Consider the following 23,873-nt stretch of genomic DNA (forward strand, 5'->3'; position numbering starts at 1 on the left):
CCTGAGATATTTTATTTAAAAACAATCACCTATGATACAAACTTTTCATTTAAGGTCAACATTTCTATTCATTTGTACCTTCTATTAGAAAATCCATTTTCATGCCTTTATTGTTCAACGAGTCTAAATATTGCTTCAGACACCTCAATGGCAATAGCACAGACTAAGAATTTACTTTAAAATTAGACTTTAGCTACCCTGTGGGAAAACTCAAATGTACAAAATTACAAAACTCTCCCCAAATGCATGTGCTTTGCACAAAATGTATGTGAACATGCATTTATACAAATAGAGACTTAGCTGCTGACGAAAGCACCATAATTTTAGTAACAGTTCGAAATACTAAAACTGATCTATATAAATGGCAAGTAAAGTTCAAAAAAGGCTTTGCAACGGTCTTATCTGAAAAGTAACCATAGCTTTTTTCTGCATGAGATTTTTAAAATCTGAAATTCCATCATGACAACAGAAGTCATAGGAAAGTATTTTATAAACTCTATCCAATGGCCTTCACCTGAGAACAAACAAAATATATTTTATATATATTTATTTATAAAATATATTTTTATATGAGTATATACATATATATTATATATAACAAGCAATATATTATTCAAAATAATTTTTCAAATAAAATCTACTTAAGTATGTAAGCACGACAGTTTACCCTGTGTGTCCCAAGACAGTGGCATGGTGCAGTGGGCCCCGCCCCTGCACATCTCTCTGGTTCACGTTAGCACCATTCTGTAGGAGAAACTCGCAGGTCACCAAAGAACCCTTGAAGGAAAACAGAAGATAACAATGTACGAAAAGCAAACAATAACAAGTTTCTATTAAAAACAGGTATTTACTCTGATAGCCTTTCTGTTTTTTCTCCCCCAAAGAAAAAATACTCCCCAGTAAAAGCAGAAAAATGATCAATTATATTATTTTCTTCCCAAGGACTTCAATAGGAATTCAACTTGCAGTTTGTGATCTAGCAAAAGACACCACATTCATCACCAGAATTCTCTTCCATTGAGAAAAAAAAAGAATTTACATAACCAAATCACTTTGGTTCAGAAATCACTACCAGCTTTTCCTTCTACTTTCCAACACATCTCTTAAAGCAAAGAATAATGTTAAAGCTATGTTCACAATGAATTATAATTTTTTATGTTTTTACAATGCATTAATTCATACCCCTAATACGGCCTGAATAAGTGGTGTTGCTTTATTTTCCTCTGAATTAGCCCAGTTCACATCTGCACCATGAGCCAGAGCCTCAGCCATTTTAGGAAGATTTTTTTCATATGAAGCCCTATAAAGCTGGAGTCCAGGGTTAAAATGTTTAGAGTCGAGAAACACAGAAGAATCTTGCCGTTCTCCCTCTGAAAAGCAAACACAAATACATCAATAAAAATGAGCAGGGCGGGCAAGAATGATTTCTCATTTCTGAGGTATAGGGTTTCAGTTGTGTAAGAGAAGAGAGCTCTGTGGCTAGATCGTGGTGACAGCAGCGAGAGTCAATGGCACACAACTAACGATCCATTTGAAGATGGTAAGTTTTGGGACGCCTGGGTGTCTCAGTGGGTTAAGCCTCTGCCTTCGGCTCAGGTCATGATCTCAGGGTCCTGGGATCAAACCCCACATCGAGCCCCGCATCGAGCCCCGCATTGAGCCCTGCATCGAGCCCAGCATCGGGCTCTCTGCTCAGCAGGGAGCCTGCTTCCTCCTCTCTCTGCCTGCCTCTCTGCCTACTTGTGATCTCTGTCTGTCAAATAAATAAATAAAATCTTAAAAAAAAAAAAAAGAAGATGGTAAACTTTATGTTATGTATATCTTATCACAATTTAAAAAATAAAAATGAACTCTTACAATGTGCCACAATGTAAAAGATGTAAAAGAAACCACTAATTCAGGGCGCCTGGGTGACTTAGTGGGTTAAAGCCTCTGCCTTCAGCTCAGGTTGTGATCTCAGTGTTCTGGGATCAAGCCCCGCATTGGGCTCCCCACTTGGCAGGGAGCCTGCTTCCTCCTCTCTCTCTGCCTGCCTCTCTGCCTACTTGTGATCTGTCAAATAAATAAATAAAATCTTAAAAAAAAAAAAAAAGAAACCACTAATTCAACAAAATGAGTGAATGGGAGAGTTTCACAAAACTATGTTATTTCCAACAGACTGATCACTCCTCAAACAGTCAAACATCTTCTCTTATAAAGATGTCAGTTGGGGGGCACCTGGGTGGCTCAGTGGGTTGAAGCCTCTGCCTTCAGCTCAGGTCATGATCCCAGGGTCCTGGGATCGAGCCCCGCATCGGGCTCTCTGCTCAGCAGGGAGCCTGCTTCCTCCTCCCTCTCTGCCTGCCTCTCTGCCTACTTGTGATCGCTGTCTGTCAAATAAATAAATAAATAAAATCTTTTAAAAAATAAAATAAAATAAAAAATAAATTAAAAAAAAGATGTCAATAGGTATGCTAGACATTTGTGGTCCTGCCAGGATTCAATAAGAGGTTAATTACTCTGTACTAGATTAAAATTAGGTATATTCCTATATGACTGGATTTATGGACTCACAAGAGCTGGTAAAAAAAATTCCTAGAGAATTTTACTAGGAGACCAAGCCTTACTTTATTCCCAGGATGGTCCAGCACCACCACAATTTACAGTACAAGCAATTCAAGTAATCAAAAAAATGCTTACAACCCTGGGTATTCTGCAAGATCAAAATCATGGAAATCAAGGAGAGAATATAGAAGAAAGCACAGTTCAGGAGAAAAATATAATGCAGAGAGAGTTACTAATCTCCTTCTCCTGATAAAACAGCCATAAAAAAGATAAAGAGTAATAAGACATAGTTCATGCGGATTAAAAAGTATCCTTAGTGACTGACTAAGCATTTTTAGGATGTATCATGAGGCTTAGAGGAATATACACCTAGAAGAGAACTTCTAAATATGAAAAGAAATAGCTGCTTTCTCATTTAACAATACCTTCTAAAAGGCTAACCACTTACTTTAGAAATTATTTAATCAAGACTAAACACAAAACACATGCATTTTTCAGCAAGCAATACCAACTGACATTGAATTTTACCAAAACTCACCAGTCTCATATAAACTATTGGCAGACACTGTGGAGGGTAAAGATTCTCTTCCATCATCAGAACTCTGCTGGATTCCACTATCATTGCTTTTGACTGTTTTAAAGAAAAATCAGCTAGTGATTAAAGTTCAAGCCATTCAGAAAACAATCTACCACAAACAACAAGGTTTTAAAATGAGCTCTGATAACGTCAACATGAACTTAACCACCATCACAATACATTTAACACAATTTTAATCCTTTCGAACATTTAGCTTATTAAAATATGAACCAATCACAAAGCCTGAAAATAAACTCTTCAGAGTCGCAACACATCTCATTACCCCATAATATGACAGGCATGGTGAAGAGCTTAATTTATTATGACTGCAAGTAATGTGTAATTCTGAGACAATGGGTAACATCTAGAGAAATGGCCACACTGCACAATGACCACTGGCACAGACTTGGAATGCTCCACAAGAGTAGTACTTACTACTACGTAGTTTTGAAGAAGTATCAAAGTAGGAGAAGAGTGAATCTAGCTCATCAGGACAGAACAGAGACTCCCGCCTGGCCTCGTCGCTATTTACAGCAACCACTGGGGACATGCAAGTTAGCAAAGCACAAAGCAGGCCATAAGAAGGGAAAAGGGCAGGAAAAAACGTTACTGGGAAAGATTGAGGAGGAAAAAATAGGAAGGAGATTAGGTGGTTAATCAGATATTTAGGGCTTGTTGCCATGATAGATTTATAATTCCCATCTCCCCTTGCCTTTTAAGCAGTTTTATTCCTTAGAATATACACATTACCTAGAATTGTAATTACCAGATGTTATTTAATTTTAACTGTTTTAAAGAAATCCAATTTTTCCTTAGACTATGCAGAAGGAAACAAGTTTTTGGCATTCAAATAATCTACAATGGCTACTAATTCAGAAATTAAGAAAGTGACTTCAGTTTAAGAAAATATTTCTATTCATAACAGGTAAGCTATAATACCTGAACTTTGGAGAGGTACTCTGACTTGGTCACTGGGCCCAAGTTTAGAAATGCTCAGCCTCTTCTCTTCAGAACTTTTGGAGACAGTCTTTTTTTCCTGCTCAGGAGGTGATGATGACATAGAATATTTATCCACAAATTTCCTCTCCACGTATTTTGCTTTGATATATGCCTCTTTCTCCTGTCTGGTATATATAAAAATGCCATGATGTTCTGCTTCATCTCTTAGTATGGCTAATACTGAAAAGAAGCCATTACATACCAAATATTTCCCAAAAAGTCACTAAATGTATTACTGGTTAAAACTAAATTTGTGATATTACGCAACATATTTCCCTTCTAAATATTTAATATTTATTATGTTCAAATAAAATACAAGTAATAAACTAAATGAATAAATAAAAGTAATAACCTAACTGAAAAATCACAAGTATTAACATGGCACTCTCTTTACTCTCTTAATTTCTGGGCTCATTCATTTCTACACATATTCCCTTGTGTTTATTACAAAATGGAAAACATTACCAAGAAAACTATAAAAATTTATAGAAATTAACTTTAATTTCATTTTACTTCAATAGACAACATCAACAGATCTACTATCACTATTGTCAGTCATAATTTTTCCTAAGACAACTACTTTAAAGCAACATAGCAGTTCTAATTAAAGGGAAAGAAAAACATTTTAAACTTTTTTGATACAATCAGAAAATGCTAGGAAAAAGTATAGAATAGACTTGGCATTTTCTGATTGTATCAGAAAAGTTTAAAATGTTTTTCTTTCCCTTTAATTAGAACTGCTATGTTGCTTTAAAGTAGTTGTCTTAGGAAAAATTATGACTGACAATAGTGATAGTAGATCTGTTGATGTTGTCTATTGAAGTAAAATGAAATTAAAGTTAATTTCTATAAATTTTTATAGTTTTCTTGGTAATGTTTTCCATTTTGTAATAAACACAAGGGAATATGTGTAGAAATGAATGAGCCCAGAAATTAAGAGAGTAAAGACTAAAAATATTTCAAGATCTGAAATAATTTGGCCATGCGTTAGCAAATAATCTCACTTAAGTGTTAATAGTTCAGACAGCAATAACTTTAAAATAATACTGATTATACACAGGGGCATCTGGATGGCTCAGTCAGTTAAACATCTGCCTTTGGTTCAGGTCATGATCCTGGGGTTCTGAGATTCAGGCCAGTGTCAGACTTCCTGTTCAGCTGGGAGCCCTCTGCCCTTCTTCCCTGCTTGTGCATGTGCTCTCTCAAATGAATAAATCTTTAAATAGGATTATGGCACATAGGATTATGGTAAAAAAAAATTAATGCTAAAAATAAAGAATCATAAAGACTAAAAGCAACATCAACAACAAAAACAAATTATGTATGCACTCCTAGCCACTTCATTCTATGAGCCTCAATATACAGAACTGGAAGCATAATTTCAAACACAGCAATTAAGTATTCTCCCCTACCTGAAGTTACCCTTTCACCTTTAATTCTTTAATGTACCGACTACATGATTAATAGATATATATACATATATATATATATATATATATATATATTTTTTTTTTTTTTTTTAATGAGAGAGAGAGAGCATGACCTTGATGGGGAGGGGAGCCAAGTAAGAGTAAGAGAATCTTAAGCAAACTCCATGACCAGTGCAGAGCCATAAGCAGGGTTAGATCCCTGACCCCCGAGACCACAACCTGAACTGAAATCAAGAGTTGGACACTCAACCGACTAAGCCACCCAGGCACCCCATAACAGATATTTATTGAACAAGGTCAAACAATGTTTGTTTCATTCATTGTTGATAATAGAAACTTGATCCTGAGAAACATTAACAAACAGATTTCTCGGGGCGCCTGGGTGGCTCAGTGGGTTAAGCCGCTGCCTTCGGCTCGGGTCATGGTCTCAGGGTCCTGGGATCGAGCCCCACATCGGGCTCTCTGCTCAATGGGGAGCCTGCTTCCTCCTCTCTCTCTGCCTGCCTCTCTGCCTACTTGTGATCTCTCTCTGTCAAATAAATAAATAAAATCTTTAAAAAAAAAAAAACAGATTTCTCTTTATAAAGGCCAATAACAGAATTGATATACTTTAACTGCTAAGGGCTTTTATATTCTATGTAGATACTTTGAATATTTAAGATTCTCATCTGAAGCCCACAGTTGATTATCTAATCAATAAAAAATAATTATCTAAGACTTACCCAAGAAAGAGAAAGTCATATTTTAACAGTCTCTTCCAAATAGTCTGTCTCAATATTACATATCGATTATAGTGAAATAAAATCATAGCTATATTCCTGCTTATGAAAAAAAAGCATGGAGACAACTGAAATAGTACCTTTGCCCCGGCTGTGGTTTCTTTATTCCCATTTTTTCCACTTTAGCTTCATAAACTCGATTTATAACATCATTTCCCAACTCACACATAAGCTGTTTTGGCAGGAAAATAGAAAAATAAGCTACAAATTGCTAAAATACTAAAAAAGTCCTTAAAACAAGTACAATTAACTCATTCTTTTTGCATATCCCGCCAATGTTCATCCCACAAAGACATTTAAAGTTAAAACAAATTAAGACAAGGACTAAGAGCAATATCATCATTTTGCCATTAACAGCATTTCTCCCCCTGGAAGACCACCACTCTTACAAGAAAGGGTTTCTCCTGACTCACCTTCCCTCAACTATGGCTAGTACAATGCTGCATATTATTCACAATGCTTGGTAAATCAAATGAAAAAAGGTCAAACAGGTTAAGTTTTAAAATACAAATAAACTATCTTCTCCTTACACACGATATATAAGAATTTCAAAATATTTTGCTTAAAACTTGTGGTTATATATTATATAATGTACCAGACTGTGTTTCAATGAAATTTTAAAAATTGAATCTAACGTTTATAGCTATAAAACTGATGCCAAAAAATTAGGTTTCTGCCTCTCATCCCCCACTTTCTTCTTTTGAATTCATAACAGTTCATACAAACTATTTTAATAGGGCTCTACTGTAGGAGCCAATTTATCACTTTCATCCAGATGTTTACACAGTAATTCCACAAAGCAAATGTTTTACTTTACATAATTGAGAGGATTACCAGTTTATCTATGGGTTGAAATAAAAATTTAAGTACATTAAGAACACAATTTCACACAGAAATAAATGCAGAGTATATTATAATCTTTAAACTAATATATATATATTTACAATATGGTAAACTAAATGGTGGGAATTAAAAAGAATATATTATTAAGCAATATGATTTTTATTTATCAGAAACCTAATTGTGGTCTAAATGATTTATGACATTTTCATAGATATGAATTTGTGCACAAGGCTTCATCCTTACACAAGATGAATGCCTACTACCTTCAGAAATCTAAATCTAAAAATGGTCCTATGTTAAAAGGGCCCAATGATAACAACATGCTATACCAATCCACTCTGGAGCACACTAATATCTCTGTTATACTTTTAACAAATAAAAGATTAAAATTAAGACACAGAATTGAAGGTTTTTGAGAAAACATAAAAATGTAGGAAAACAGTTTTCCTTAAAAGGTGAAGTGACTTGCAATTAAAAGTGCTACATAAACTTAGTAATTTAAAAACCCATTAATGAAAACACCAGATTTTCCAAATAGCCTCAGATGTGTTCCAATAAATTTAGTTTATTGTTAGCATTGAGACACTCATACATTTTACAAACCCTAAAATCCTGATCATTTATGTGGAAATCTGAACTATTTTTAAACAAGTATGTATTTTACCTTTAAAAGTTCAGGCTCCCATGTGTCTAAAGTTAAAGATCGTACTTTTGAAAAATGAACTCCAAGACTCCTAGAGGGAAAAAAGACTGTATTAATATATAAAGCTATCAAGTCTCTATTTGCATATTATTCAAATTATTTCCCTTTTAATGGAACATAGTTGCTAACACAGCCCTCAACATGCATGTAAATAAGGAGGGTTCTTCTGGCTAATAATAAATAGTAAAACAAAGTCCTCTAAGGCATTCCACAAAGCAGAATTTTATTCACTGTACAAAAGTTACAAAGATACAAATGGCAATCACATTAAGGCAAGTGGAAAAGGTCCTGTAACCAATGGGACATGATAATTTACTATGTGTATCCCAAAGAAATCTGTCACCCTATACAGGCCTACCTACCGGTGAATTCCAGAACACTCGATACACAGAGTGATGCCCAGGTTGATGCTGGCCCACCGTGGATCTGCCAGACCACAGTCACAACAGCTGGCATTGCCAGGAATACACTGGACTCGCTGCAGTGCACTTTCTCCTTTCAATAATTTATCTTTTGACTCATTTCCAGAATCTAGGCTTCCTGTGGATGGAGATGATTTCTTATCCAGCTTCTAAAAGAATAAAGAATTATTTGTTTAAAAGAAAAAAAAAAAAAAAAAAAGACTGCAATACTATGCTACACATTACCTGCTCCAAACAAAAGCTTCCAATCAATAAACTGAAGGCTTATGATGGGCCTAAGCCAGGCACTGTTGTAGGCATTACAAATAAGGATAAAAAGGTATAGATTTCTCCATCAACTGGCATTTAGTCTTGTCAGAAGAAACATAAATGTTGGAACTGATATCTATATTTATGTAAATAAATATATATTTACATTTAATTTATATTTAATACAAATATGTATACCTATAATAAATGCATAATGAACACATGTGTAAGATAGGAGGGTGGAGAGAAAGGGAAACACTTATTTAACAAGCAATATCAAGACAGATGAAATAAACATGAGACTATTAAGACTCAAGAATAAAATTAATATTATTATTTTATACCAAGTTTTTCTGAAGTATTCAATGAACTGCAAGCAAATTGTTTTGATTACTGTAGTGAATAACTAGAAATGGTATGGCTTTACTAAAGAATAAATCAATTACATAATTATAATTATATTCCCAGCAAGACAAGTGAGAAACTAAGGAAGGAGAAGAAAGCACTAGTGTGAGGTGCCAGAGCCCGAGTAGGGGCAGTAGGCAGGAAAAAAGGATGTTCGTTACATACAGGGGGACTGATCATGTAAGTAAACATGTTAAAAATAAAAGGGAGCCATTTATTTATATGGAAAGGGAGAGAATTAAAACAAACCCTGTTGTGTGTACTTATAACTGGAGATACAAGAGACACACTAATGGTTTTCAATATAAACAGATACATAAAGATATGTAAACATGTCTATGTGTAAATGCATGCATATATTCCTTCATTGGTTTCTAAAAGCCATTCACCAGCAAAAGGAACTAGGGCTCTTTGGAAAAACTGCTGATCTTAGCACTGATGCAGAAAAAGTGCAAGATGAACCCAGAACATCTCATCATGCTAGAGAGTAAGGAGGAACTCAGATTGATGGGAACATGTCAAAAGGATACAGAAGCCGGGGTTCCACTGGCCACATTTGGGCCAATTTTTTAAAAGAATTTATTTATTTGAGAGAGAGAGAGAGCGCACAGGCATGGCGGGGGTTGGGAGGAGGCAGAGGGAGAGGGAGAAGTCCAATGTGGCACTCGATCCCAGGACTCTGGGATCCTGGGATCATGACCTGAGCCAGAGGCAGATGCTTAACTGACTAAACCACCCAGCCACCCAAACCTGGGTCAATTTGAACAGCAAAACAATGATAGTAATGGATTATAACACATTGAATAAAATAGTGGTCTATACTGACATAATTAAATAACATTTAAAGCCTGATGAGGAACAGAATATTCGCATAGTCTCAAAGTACCTCTCTTACAAAATACTTATTATCTACAAAGGAACTATTATAGTACAAAATTCTAGCAAACACCACCTTCATCAACAATCAAAGTTAACATCACCAATAATGAGACAAATCAAAGTTATGTGCCGCCCGAGTATGCACTTAGAAGAACACAACATCACTTATACAACACACCTGCCAAAGATACATAACCTTGAGAGTAAAGATCAAACTCACAATGAAGGACATTTCATAAAATAACTCATTAGCTTCAAAACTATCAAGGTCAAGAAGGTCAAAGTAAGACTGAGGGACTATTCCTGAGAGAAGGAAACTAAGGAGCCATGGCATCTAATGTTACCTGTGCTTCTGGACTGGATCTTATAGCTCTAAAGCATATTACTGGGACAACTGTGAAACTTAAAGATGTTTGGGAACTAAACTGTAGCCATGTATCAATGCTCATTTCCTGATTATGATGGAAGCACTGTGGTTTTATGAGAGAAATGTCCTAGAGTATGGTAAGTAACACTTAAATAAGCCGGGCATTATGCTAGAAACTTACCCTGAAACAGTTTGTGGTGGCGGGGGCAGTTATTTGTACAATACTTAGAACTTGTCTGTAAATTTGATACGATTCAAAATTTTTTAAAACTGTTTTACTAGAATATGTTCAATAATGTGAATTACTTCATAAGCAATTATCAGATAGGAAAAAGATGTCAATGTAATACAGAAATCTTGTTGGGTCATTCCCAGTTTATAGAAACTAATGTTTTTGCACCAAATTAAAGAAGCTGAAAGCAAAGTATACTACACAGCAGAACCTGGGCTAGCTGCCTCCAGGAAAAAAGGAATAAATATGACACTCATTCCTTCCATTCTTTTTGGCTCATTTTGGCTATGTGCTAGGACTCAAAAGTGTGTGCTGCATTCATTCTCTCTGATCTTTACCTGTTTTGCCTTTGTCACCATAACTGAGTAGCCTCGACCCTTCCATACCCTTCCATTATGCTATCTTCATCAATTTTTAAAGCTAAGTCCTATTATGCTGTAGTATTCATTTATTAATACTTTAACTCTTCTAGTATTTTTACTGAGACTCTAAAATTCCTGCAAGTATTCTAATTACAAACTCACACAGTTTTTCAGGACAGCCCTATCCCTATTTTTTCTGTAATCCCTATTATTTCTAGTGTATGATTTTTCATAACAGGTATTTCAGCAATGCTACCAGCTTCTTCATCAAGATGATCTGGATGCAAACGTAATTTTGTTCCCTCACAAAACCTTCTTAGAAACCAGAAAAAAATTATTAGAAGGCATTATCCTGAGCTTTTATTGGACAAAGCTGTGATATTCTCAACATAAAAAAAAAATACTGATGTTGAATATCTTTTCATGTATATGTTGGCCATCTGTATGTCTTCTTTGGAAAAATGTCTATTCAGGTCCTCTGCCATTTTTAATCAGATTATTTGTGGGGGTTTTAGTGTTGAGTTGTGTAAGTTCTTTGTATCTTTTAGATCTTCACCCCTTACTGGACATACCTTTTACAAATAGCTTCTCTCATTCAGCAGGTTGCTTTTCTATTTTATTGATGATTTCCTTCACTGTGAAAAAGCTTTTCATTTTGATGTAGTCCCAGTAGTTATTGCTTTTCTTCTCCTTGCCTTAGGAGATATATCTAGAAAAATGTTACTGTGGCCAATGTCAAAGATATTGTTGCTTATGTTCTCTTAGGAGTTTAATGATTTCAGGTATAACATTTAGGTCTTTAATCCATTTTGAGTTTATTTATGTGTGTGGTGTTAGAAAGTGGTCCAGTTTCTTTCTTTTTGCATGTGCTGTCCAGTTTTCCCCATACCATTTATTGAAGAGACTGCCTTTTCCCCATTGTATATGCTTGCCTCCTTTGTCATAGATTAACTGACCACAGAAGTGTAGGTTTATCTCTGGAGCTCTGTATTCTGTTCCATTGATGTGTCTATTTTTGTGCCAGTACCATTCAGGTTTGTAGTGTATCTTCACATGTGGAATTGTGATACCTGCAGCTTTGTTCTTCTTTCACAAGATTGCTTTGGCTATTCAGGATCTTTTATGGTTCCATACAAATTTTAGCACTATTTGTTCTAGTTCCATGAAAAATGCTGTTGGCATTTTGACAGGGATTGTACTAAATTTGTAGATTGCTTTGGGTATTATGAACATTTTAACAATATTAATTCTTCTAATCCATGAGCATGAAATAGCTTTCCATTTATGACTTCTCTTCAATTTCTTTCATCAGTATTTTATAGCTTTCAGAGTATAGGGCCTTCTTGGTTAAGTTTATTCCTGAGTATTTTATTCTTTTTGGTACAATTGTAAATGGAATTTTTTTCTCAATTTCTCTTTCTGCTACTTCATTGTTAGTGTATAGAAATACAACTAATTTCTGGGTACTTTTTATCCTCCAATTTTACTAAATTCATCTATTACTTCTAGTAGTTTTTTGGTGACATCTTTAGGGCTTTCTATGTATAGTATCACATCATCTGCAAAGAGTAACAGTTTAACTTTTTCCTTACCAATACAGATGCCTCATCAGGGAAATGAAAATCAAAACCACAATGAGGTATCACCTTACACCTGTCAGAATGGCTAAAATAAAAAAGACAAGAAATAACAAGTGCTGGTAAGGATGTGGAGAAAAAAGACTGCTTGTGTATGGTTGGTGGGAATGTAAACTGGTGTAGCCACTCTGAAAAACAGTATGGAGGTTCTCAAAAAATTAAAAATAGAAATACTACATGACCTAATAATTCCACTACTGGCTATTTACCCCAAAGAAATAAAAACGTTAATTCAAGAAGATATATGCAGCCCTGTTTACTGCAGTACTATCTACAACAGCCAAGATATGGAAGCAATCCAAGGACCTATAAATAGATGAATGGATAAAGAAGATATGTATGTGTGTGTATACACACACACACACACACACACACAGAGGAATATTATGAGGCCACAAAAAGGGATGAGATCGTACCACTTGTAACAGCATGGATGAACCCAAAGGGTACTATACTAGGGTGAAATAAATCAGATGAAGAAAGACAAATACTGTATGATTTCACATATATGTAGAATCTAAGAAACAAAATAAATGAATAAAAATACAAAAAAAAAAGCAGAAATAGGGGCGCCTGGATGGCTCAGTGGGTTAAGCTGCTGCCTTCGGCTCAGGTCGTGATCTCAGGGTCCTGGGATCGAGTCCCACATCTGGCTCTCTGCTCATCGGGGAGCCTGCTTCCCTCTCTCTCTCTGCCTGCCTTTCTGTCTACTTGTGATTTCTCTCTGTCAAATAAATAAATAAAATCTTTAAAAAAAAAAAAAAAAGCAGAAATAGACCTATAGAGAACAAACTAATGGTTGCCAGAGAGGAGTGAGTGGGGGAAATGGGCAAAATGGAAAAGGGAGTGGTAGATAAAGGCTTCCAGTTATGAAATGAGTAAGTCACAGAGATAAAAGGTATAGCACAGATAATAGAGTTAAAATGGTATTGTAGTAACACTGTATGGTGAATATGGTGAGCACAGGGTAATGGATAGAGTTGTTGAATCACTGTGTTCTATACCTAAACTAATACAACACTGTGTGTCAACCATACTCAAATAATTTTATAAAAATAAGTAATTACTGTAATTAATTAGGACCTATTGTACCTACAAAAATCCATGAGTTTATAGCAATAACCAAAAAATTAGATATCTGTCCTCCTTGAGGTAGCTAATAAGGTAACCAAATGTGGTAATTAAAAGAAAAAATCAAGCACTTTGTTACAGTAACTAAATAGCTCTAGCTGATAAACAAAAGCTATATTTAATGTAAGATTCAAGTTAATCAATAAAGATGGGATGACAGAATTAGAGAACCAGCATTTCACAATTCCTAATGAAATTACAAACTCATCTGTAAAACCATTAGATGAATGGTTGGAGGGGGATTAGATCTTGTGTTATCAAAATAACACAAAATAAAGTTACTATACAAAGTAACAAGTAGACTGGGAAAGGGGGAGAAAATTTAACTTTACAGTGGAGAAATCATATAGTCATCTTTCTAATCCAATGTGGCCACCTCATCTTCACACAGAAGCCTTACAGCATTAGCAATGAATGACTAGATAACCAAGTATTCGGTGTCTCCTGTTGCAACATGAAGTATACGTACCACCTATGATGGAATTTTATCAGTTGAAATTCTATAGGATAACTAACTTTATCTCTTCAGTAAGTCATTGTCATTAAAAGAAGGCCTTGCTCTAGAATGAAAGACCTGAGAGACATAACAACCAGATGCAATGCCCAGTCATACACAAGATGCTACTTTTATAAAAAGGTGGCAGAAGACATTTTTAGGACAACTGGGGATATAGAGTGGGTAATAGATGATATTAAAAAATTATTATTAGGCATGAAATGAGATGATGACTATAATCTACTTAGAAAGCTCTTGTGGGGATCTTTTAGTTTGTTTTTTTTTTAAGACATTTACCCACAAAAATAGGGAAAACAGAAAAGCAAATAACAGCAACAAAATTTTGAAAGCTGGAAGATGGTTCGATGAATAGTAACTAAGTGTACCAAGGCCAAATCTTACTATGGAAGTAAGTAAAAATCTGAGTTCATGAATTTACTTTACATGATACTCAAAGGGCTCAAGGATTTATACCAGTGAACCATACAAGTGGGAACCAAAGTAGGAGAAATGACTGTGGAAAGAACAGGTAGATCCCAAAGTGCCTTCCCCAATTCCATGCCATTTTGGGACTGCTTCCACACATAAATACAAATAACTAGAATTTTATTTTATACTCTGAGGAAGTAAAACAGGGTCTATGGATAGGATTTACCTGAAAGTGGAGGACAGAAGATTAAATGAACATACACACACTGAATATTGAGATCCCTGGCAACTAGTTCCCAGCAGACCCTTACCCCTCTGCAGGAGACTGATATCGAGACTTCTCTGGAAATCATACCAGCTAAAAAGATTCCAAAGAACCTAACTCTCTGGTTGTTCCTCAACAAATCATCCAGACTCCAGAGAGGCACATAGTCAACAAAGTCCTAACTATGATCTTGAGAGTGTCCAAACAGGCTTTTAGTTCTTAACTTGTCATCAGAATAGATTACCAGATAGCCAAGAAAAAACTCTTGACTCAACAGTTCTCAACATTGCCTGTATATGGAATCACCCAGGAAGCTTTTCAAATATTGATTCACGGGGGACAACTAGGGGGCTCAGCAGGTTAAGACTCTGCTTTCAGCTCAGGTCATAATCTCAAGAGTCCTGGGATGGAGCTCCACATTGGGTTCTCGGCTCAGCAGGGAGCCTGCTTCCCCTCTCTCTCTCTACCTCTCTGCCTACTTGTGATCTCTCTCTGTCAAATAAATAAATAAAATCTTTCTATATATATATATATATATATATATAGAGAGAGAGAGAGAGAGAGAGAGAGAGAGAGAGAGAGAGAGAATAGATTCCTGGATCCCAACTCCATTTAATTACTCTAGGGTAGAACCTATGTACTGGGATTTTGGGTTTTTTTTTATTTTTATTTATTTTTATTTTTTATAAACATATATTTTTATCCCCAGGGGTACAGGTCTGTGAATCGCCAGGTTTACACACTTCACAGCACTCACCAAAGCACATACCCTCCCCAATGTCCATAACCCCACCCCCCTTAACCCAACCCCCCTCCCCCCAGCAACCCTCAGTTTGTTTTGTGAGATTAAGAGTCACTTATGGTTTGTCTCCCTCCCAATCCCATCTTGTTTCATGGATTCTTCTCCTACCCACTTAAGCCCCCATGTTGCATCACCACTTCCTCATATCAGGGAGATCATATGACAGTTGTCTTTCTCTGCTTGACTTATTTCGCTAAGCATGATACGCTCTAGTTCCATCCATGTTGTCGCAAATGGCAAGATATCATTTCTTTTGATGGCTGCATAGTATTCCATTGTGTATATGTACCACATCTTCTTTATCCATTCATCTGTTGATGGACATCTAGATTCTTTCGATAGTTTGGCTATTGTGGACATTACTGCTATAAACATTCGGGTGCACATGCCCCTTCGGATCACTACATTTGTATCTTTAGGGTAAATACCCAGTAGTGCAATTGCTGGGTCATAGGGCAGTTCTATTTTCAACATTTTGAGGAACCTCCATGCTGTTTTCCAGAGTGGTTGCACCAGCTTGCATTCCCACCAACAGTGTAGGAGGGTTCCCCTTTCTCCGCATCCTCGCCAGCATCTGTCATTTCCTGACTTGTTGATTTTAGCCATTCTGACTGGTATGAGGTGATATCTCATTGGGGTTTTGATTTGTATTTCCCTGATGCCGAGTGATATGGAGCATTTTTTCATGTGTCTGTTGGCTATCTGGATGTCTTCTTTGCAGAAATGTCTGTTCATGTCCTCTGCCCATTTCTTGATTGGATTATTTGTTCTTTGGGTGTTGAGTTTGCTGAGTTCTTTATAGATTTTGGACACTAGTCCTTTATCTGATATGTCGTTTGCAAATATCTTCTCCCATTCTGTCAGTTGTCTTTTGATTTTGTTAACTGTTTCCTTTGCTGTGCAAAAGCTTTTGATCTTGATGAAATCCCAATAGTTCATTTTTGCCCTTGCTTCCCTTGCCTTTGGCGATGTTCCTAGGAAGATGCTGCTGCGGCTGAGGTCGAAGAGGTTGCTGCCTGTGTTCTCCTCAAGGATTTTGATGGATTCCTTTCTCACATTGAGGTCCTTCATCCATTTTGAGTCTATTTTTGTGTGTGGTGTAAGGAAATGGTCCAATTTCATTTCTCTGCATGTGGCTGTCCAATTTTCCCAACACCATTTATTGAAGAGGCTGTCCTTTTTCCATTGGACATTCTTTCCTACTTTGTCGAAGATTAGTTGACCGTAGAGTTGAGGGTCTATTTCTGGGCTCTCTATTCTGTTCCATTGATCTATGTGTCTGTTTTTGTGCCAGTACCATGCTGTCTTGATGATGACAGCTTTGTAATAGAGCTTGAAGTCCGGAATTGTGATGCCACCAACTTTGGCTTTCTTTTTCAATATTCCTTTGGCTATTCAAGGTCTTTTCTAGTTCCATATAAATTTTAGAACTATTTGTTCCATTTCTTTGAAAAAGACGGATGGTACTTTGATGTGTAGATTGCTTTAGGTAGCATAGACATTTTCACAATATTTATTCTTCCAATCCAGGAGCACGGAACATTTTTCCATTTCTTTGTGTCTTCCTCAATTTCTTTCATGTGTACTTTATAGTTTTCTGAGTATAGATTCTTTGCCTCTTTGGTTAGGTTTATTCCTAGGTATCTTATGGTTTGGGGTGCAACTGTAAATGGGATTGACTCCTTAATTTCTCTTTCTTCTGTCTTGTTGTTGGTGTAGAGAAATGCAACTGATTTCTGTGCATTTTTTATATCCTGACAATTTACTGAATTTACTGTATATCCTGACAATTTACTGAATTCCTGTACAAGTTCTAGCAGTTTTGGAGTGGAGTCCTTTGGGTTTTCCACATACAGTATCATATCAACTGCAAAGAGTGATAGTTTGACTTCTTCTTTGCCGATTTGGATGCCTTTAATTTCCTTTTGTTGTCTGATTGCTGAGGCCAGGACTTCTAGTACTATGTTGAATAGCAGTGGTGATAATGGACATCCCTGCTGTGTTTCTGACCTTAGCGGAAAAGCTTTCAGTTTTTCTCCATTGAGAATGATATTTGCAGTGGGTTTTTCATAGATGGCTTTAATGACATTGAGGTATGTGCCCTCTATCCCTACACTTTGAAGAGTTTTGATAGGAGGGGATGCTGTACTTTGTCAAATGCTTTTTCAGCATCTATTGAGAGTATCATATGGTTCTTGTTCTTTCTTTTATTGATGTGTTGTATCACATTGACTGATTTGCGGATGTTGAACCAACCTTGCAGCCCTGGAATAAATCCCACTTGGTTGTGGAGAATAATCCTTTTGTACTGTTGAATCCTATTGGCTAGTATTTTGGTGAGAATTTTCGCATCTGTGTTCATCAAGGATATTGGTCTACAGCTCTCTTTTTTGATGGGATCCTTGTCTGGTTTTGGGATCAAGGTGATGCTGGCCTCATAAAATGAGTTTGGAAGTTTTCCTTCCATTTCTATTTTTTGGAACAGTTTTAGGAGAATAGGAATTAATTCTTCTTTAAATGTTTGGTAGAATTCCCCCGGGAAGCCATCTGGCCCTGGGCTTTTGTTTGTTTGGAGATTTTTAATGACTGTTTCAATCTCCTTACTGGTTATGGGTCAGTTCAGGCTTTCTATTTCTTCCTGATTCAGTTGTGGTAGTTTATATGTTTCTAGGAATGCATCCATTTCTTCCAGATTGTCAAATTTGTTGGCGTAGAGTTGCTCATAGTATGTTCTTATAATAGTTTGTATTTCTTTGGTGTTAGTTGTGATCTCTCCTCTTTCATTCATGATTTTACTTATTTGGGTCCTTTCTCTTTTCTTTTTGATAAGTCTGGCCAGGGGTTTATCAATTTTATTAATTCTTTCAAAGAACCAGCTCCTAGTTTCATTGATTTGTTCTATTGTTTTTTTGGTTTCTATTTCATTGATTTCTGCTCTGATCTTTATGATTTCTCTTCTCCTGCTGGGCTTAGGGTTTCTTTCTTGTTCTTTCTCCAGCTCCTTTAGGTGTAGGGTTAGGTTGTGTACCTGAGAACTTTCTTGTTTCTTTTTTTTTTTTTAAAGATTTTATTTATTTATTTGACAGACAGAGATCACAAGTAGACAGAGAGGCAGGCAGAGAGAGAGAGGAAGGGATGCAGGCTCCTGGCTGAGCAGAGAGCCTGATGCAGGGCTCAACCCCAGGACCCTGGGATCACAACCCGAGCCGAAGGCAGAGGCTTAAACCCACTGAGCCACCCAGGTGCCCCCCTTTCTTGTTTCTTGAGAAAGGCTTGTACTGCTATATATTTTCCTCTCAGGACTGCCTTTGTTGTGTCCCACAGATTTTGAACCGTTGTATTTTCATTATCATTTGTTTCCATGATTTTTTTCAATTCTTCTTTAATTTCCCGGTTGACCCATTCATTCTTTAGAAGGATGCTGTTTAGTCTCCATGTATTTGGGTTCTTTCCAAACTTCCTCTTATGGTTGAGTTCTAGCTTCAGAGCATTGTGGTCTGAAAATAGGCAGGGAATGATCCCAATCTTTTGATACCAGTTGAGTCCTGATTTAGGACCGAGGATGTGATCTATTCTGGAGAATGTTCCATGTGCACTAGAGAAGAATGTGTATTCTGTTGCTTTGGGATGAAATGTTCTGAATATATCTGGGATGTCCATCTGGTCCAGTGTGTCGTTTAAGGCCTTTATTTCCTTGTTCATCTTTTGCTTGGATGATCTGTCCATTTCAGTGAGGGGAGTGTTAAAGTCCCCTACTATTATTGTATTATTGTTGATGTGTTTCTTTGATTTTGTTATTAATTGGTTTATATAGTTGGCTGCTCCCATGTTGGGGGCATAGATATTTAAAATTGTTAGATATTCTTGTTGGAAAGACCCTTTGAGTATGATATAGTGTCCTTCCTCATCTCTTATTATAGTCTTTGGCTTAAAATCTAATCGATCTGATATAAGGATTGCCACTCCTGCTTTCTTCTGATGTCCATTAGCATGGTAAATTTTTTCCACCCCCTCACTTTAAATCTGGAGGTGTCTTCGGGCTTAAAATGAGTTTCTTGGAGGCAACATATAACTGGGTTTTGTTTTTTTATCCATTCTGATACCCTGTGTCTTTTGATTGGGGCATTTAGCCCATTAACATTCAGGATAACTACTGAGAGATATGAATTTAATGCCATTGTATTGCCTGTAAGGTGACTGTTACTGTATATGGTCTCTGCTCCTTTCTGATCTACCACTTGTAGGCTCTCTCTTTGCTTAGAGGATCCCTTTCAATATTTCCTGTAGAGCTGGTTTGGTGTTTGCAAATTCTTTCAGTTTTTGTTTGTCCTGGAAGCTTTTAATCTCTTCTTCTATTTTCAATGATAGCCTAGCTGGATATAGTATTCTTGGCTGCATGTTTTTCTCGTTTAGTGCTCTGAAAATATCATGCCAGCTCTTTCTGGCCTGCCAGGTCTCTGTGGATAAGTCAGCTGCCAATCTAATATTTTTACCATTGTATGTTACAGACTTCTTTTCCCGGGCTGCTTTCAGGATTTTCTCTTTGTCACTAAGACTTGTAAATTTTACTATTAGGTGACAGGGTGTGGGCCTATTCTTACTGATTTTGAGGGGCGTTCTCTGAACCTCCTGAATTTTGATGCTCGTTCCCTTTGCCATATTGGGGAAATTCTCCCCAAGAATTCTCTCCAGTATACCTTCTGCTCCCCTCTTTCTTCTTCTTCTGGAATCCCAATTATTCTTTTTTTTTTTAATTATTTTCTTATTAAAAGATTTTATTTATTTACTTGACAGATAGAGATCACAAGCAGGCAGAGAGGCAGGCAGAGAGAGAGAGGGGGAAACAGGCTCCCTGCCAAGCAGAGAGCCTGATGCGGGACTCGATCCCAGGACCCTGAGATCATGACCTGAGCCGAAGGCAGCGGCTTAACCCACTGAGCCACCCAGGCGCCCCAGGAATCCCAATTATTCTAATGTTGTGTCGTCTCATAGTGTCACTTATCTCTCGAATTCTCCCCTCGTGGTCCAGTAGCTGTTTGTCCCTCTTTTGCTCAGCTTCTTTATTCTCTGTCATTTGGTCTTCTATATCGCTAATTCTTTCTTCTGCCTCATTTATCCTAGCAGTGAGAGCCTCCATTTTTTATTGCATCTCATTAGTAGCTTTTTTGATTTCAACTTGGTTAGATTTTAGTTCTTTTATTTCTCCAGAAAGGGCTTTTATATCTCCCGAGAGGGTTTCTCTAATATCTTCCATGCCTTTTTCGAGCGCAGCTAGAACCTTGAGAATTGTCATTCTGAACTCTAGATCTGACATATTACCAGTCTGTATTGATTAGGTCCGTAGCCTTCGGTACTGCCTCTTGTTCTTTTTTTTGTGGTGAATTTTTTTCTCCTTGTCATTTTGTCCAGCTAAGAGTATATGAAGGAGCAAGTAAAATACTAAAAGGGTGGCAACAACCCCAGGAAAAATTTTGCTTTAACCAAATCAGAAGAGATCCCAAATCGTGAGGGGGGAGAAAGGGGATAAAAAGAGGTTCAAAAAGAAAGAAAGAAAGAAAAAAAAAAAAAGAATTAAAAAAAGAAAATGAATAAAGAAAAGTATAAAAAGAAAAATATATATATTAGATAAACTAGTTTAAAAACGTTAAAAAAGAAAAGGGTAAAAGTTAAAAAAAATTTTAGCAGAAGAAGAGGGAAAAAAATGAAAAAGAAAAAAATTAAATTAACTGCAAGACTAAAAAATCACAGGGAGAAAGCCATGAGTTCTGTGCTTTGCTTTCTCCTCCTCTGGAATTCTGCTGCTCTCCTTGGTATTGAAACTGCACTGCTTGGTAGGTGAACTTGGTCTTGGCTGGATTTCTTGTTTATCTTCTGGGGGAGGGGCCTGGTATAGTGATTCTCAAGTGTCTTTGCCCCAGGCGGAATTGCACCGCCCTTACCAGGGGCCAGGCTGAGTAATCCGCTTGGGTTTGCTTTCTGGAGCTTTTGTTCCCTGAGCGCTTTCCATAGAGTTCCGGAGGACGGGAATACAAATGGTGGCCTCATGGTCTCCGGCCCGGAGGAGCCGAGAGCCCAGGACCCCACTCCTCAGTGCGCCCTCAGAGAACAGCACCCAGTAACTCCCATCTGTCTGCCTGACCTCCGGCCGCGCTCCGAGCTCACCGAGCCTGCAACCGGTTCAAGGTAACACCAAGCTGCGAGCTTACTGTAGGCTCTGTGTCTGTAGCCGGCTCTCCCGTTCCAATACCTGCAAGCTCTGCAACACTCAGACATCCCCGATCCTTCTGTGACCCTGCGGGACCTGAGGCCACGCTGACCCCGCGTGGGCTTCGCCCCGGTTTAGTCTCTGGAGCGATGTCCCTCAGCGGAACAGACTTTTAAAAGTCCTGATTTTGTGCTCCGTTGCTCCGCTGCTTGCCGGGAGCCGGCCCCTCCCCCCGGGGTCTATCTTCCCGTCGCTTTGGATTCACTTCCCCTTGGATTCACTTCTCCGCCAGTCCTACCTTTCAGAAAGTGGTTGTTTTTCTGTTTCTAGAATTGCTGTTCTTCTTCTCTTTGATCTGCCGATGGATTTGCAGGTGTTTGCAATCTTTAGATAAGCTATCTAGCTGATCTCCTGCTAGCTGAAGTAGTCTCAGCCTGCTACTTCTCCGCCATCTTGACTCCTCCCCCCAGGATTTTGTTTTAAATCCCTGTGTTATCGTCACAGGCAGCCAAGTTTAAAAACCATAGCTCTAACGCTGTATCCATGAAGAAAGAACAGGTTTACATGTATAAACATTCAGCAAACAAAAAAACTCCTGGAAATTTAATATGTGTTAACAAAACTATAGTATTCAATAAAAGGTTTGGGAGATTAACTGAGAAAATCTCAGAGAGGGGCGCCTGGGTGGCTCAGTGGGTTAAAGCCTCTGCCTTCGGTTCAGGTCATGATCCCAGGGTCCTGGGATCAAGCCCCGCATCAGGCTCTCTGTTCGGCAGGGAGCCTGCTTCCTCCTCTCTCTCTGCCTGCCTCTCTGCCTACTTGTGATCTCTGTCTGTCAAATAAATAAATAAAATCTTTAGGAAAAAAAAAAAAAGAATATCTCAGAGAAAGCAGAGCAAAAACACATAGAAAATTTAAAAATCATAAAATCAGTCCAGAAATTCCAGAAAAAGAAAACAGGAAAATTGGAGAGGAGCAATACAAAAAAAGGTCAGTAATAAGAAAGACTCCAACAGCAATGATGAAACTAAACAATGCTGTTAAATTCTTAAGGATAATTATTTCTAATCTAGAAACTCCAACCCAACCAAACTATCAAACAAATGTGAGGATAAAGACATTTCCAAACATGCACAGACTCACAAATGTTTCATTTTCAAGAAGTTACTTGAGGAATTATTAAGTTCCATTTCTCAAAGCTTACTAATGGCCTTGCTCAAAAGTCTGTAAAATCACTGGGAAGCTGAACCCAGGCTATGACGCAAGACTCCACATTCAATTCATCTTATCCTATCCATGAAGATTTCAACCAGAGACAATTTGAGCTTGCCTTTTTTGATTTTTACTAATTACTAGTCTTTTATTTTTTTTACTGATTTTTATTAATGAGAATACATAACATATTTTAGGAAAAATACTTACATTAGAATACCTAATGATAGTCTAGGATATATATTCAAATACTGAATTAAACATATATTAAAATGATAAAGAGAAATAAATTGAATCTAGATTTTCATAGTAAAACCTCTTTCATTTACAAAATTCATCATTCATTAAAAACTGGTATGATCACATAATGTTGAAATTAAAATTAAGAACTTTTGGAAATGTAACATTTCATATTACAATATTGTTTACTAACCTCTGATTCATCACCCTTCTCTCTATAAGCAGTAGCAATACTGGTCTGAACAGCCTTAATCCATGCCTGGCGCAGCTTTTCAGAATCTGCCTGAAGCATACAACTTCTAAAAGGAAATAACATTGTTTTCTCAGACACTAAGTTAATCCCCCTCCAAATAATAACAAGGTTTACTTTGCTATTTAATAATTTTCTAATAAAAAGCAATTTCTTTTGAAATGTTTTATTTCAACTATCTTTAGGACATAGTACGTTCATGAAGAAATCAATAGAAATGAAATAAATTGTCTATTAGGAAAAAAAATCACAAATCCCTGAATATTAAAATTTTTTTTAATTTACCAACACTAATTTTTTCTATTGGATAGAAATATAAATGATAGTTATCAGAGAAATTGATCTGATATATGACATCAGTTCATAATCAAGACAGCTAAAAAGTTTTCATATGGCCATATCAATAATCTTTATA

At 36.8% G+C, this 23,873-nt stretch overlaps 1 protein-coding gene across 4 annotated transcripts in view; it reads right to left on the reverse strand.

Moving 5' to 3' along the window:
• The window catches only part of ACAP2 (ArfGAP with coiled-coil, ankyrin repeat and PH domains 2), a 159,343-nt gene that overhangs the window by 14,248 nt on the left and 121,222 nt on the right, over positions 1-23,873 (reverse strand). For all 4 annotated transcript variants that reach the window (XM_044252040.1, XM_044252043.1, XM_044252041.1 and 1 more), the window contains 8 exons: positions 23,402-23,507; positions 8,238-8,446; positions 7,837-7,906; positions 6,410-6,501; positions 4,061-4,245; positions 3,083-3,175; positions 1,183-1,370; positions 668-777 (listed from right to left, as the gene is read on the reverse strand). In XM_044252040.1, coding sequence (XP_044107975.1) covers positions 668-777; positions 1,183-1,370; positions 3,083-3,175; positions 4,061-4,245; positions 6,410-6,501; positions 7,837-7,906; positions 8,238-8,446; positions 23,402-23,507 — 1,053 coding nt within the window. The remainder of the gene's footprint in view (positions 1-667; positions 778-1,182; positions 1,371-3,082; positions 3,176-4,060; positions 4,246-6,409; positions 6,502-7,836; positions 7,907-8,237; positions 8,447-23,401; positions 23,508-23,873) is intronic.

This window comes from Neovison vison, chromosome 6 (assembly GCF_020171115.1).
Source record: "Neovison vison isolate M4711 chromosome 6, ASM_NN_V1, whole genome shotgun sequence".
Lineage (NCBI taxonomy): Eukaryota > Metazoa > Chordata > Mammalia > Carnivora > Mustelidae > Neogale > Neogale vison.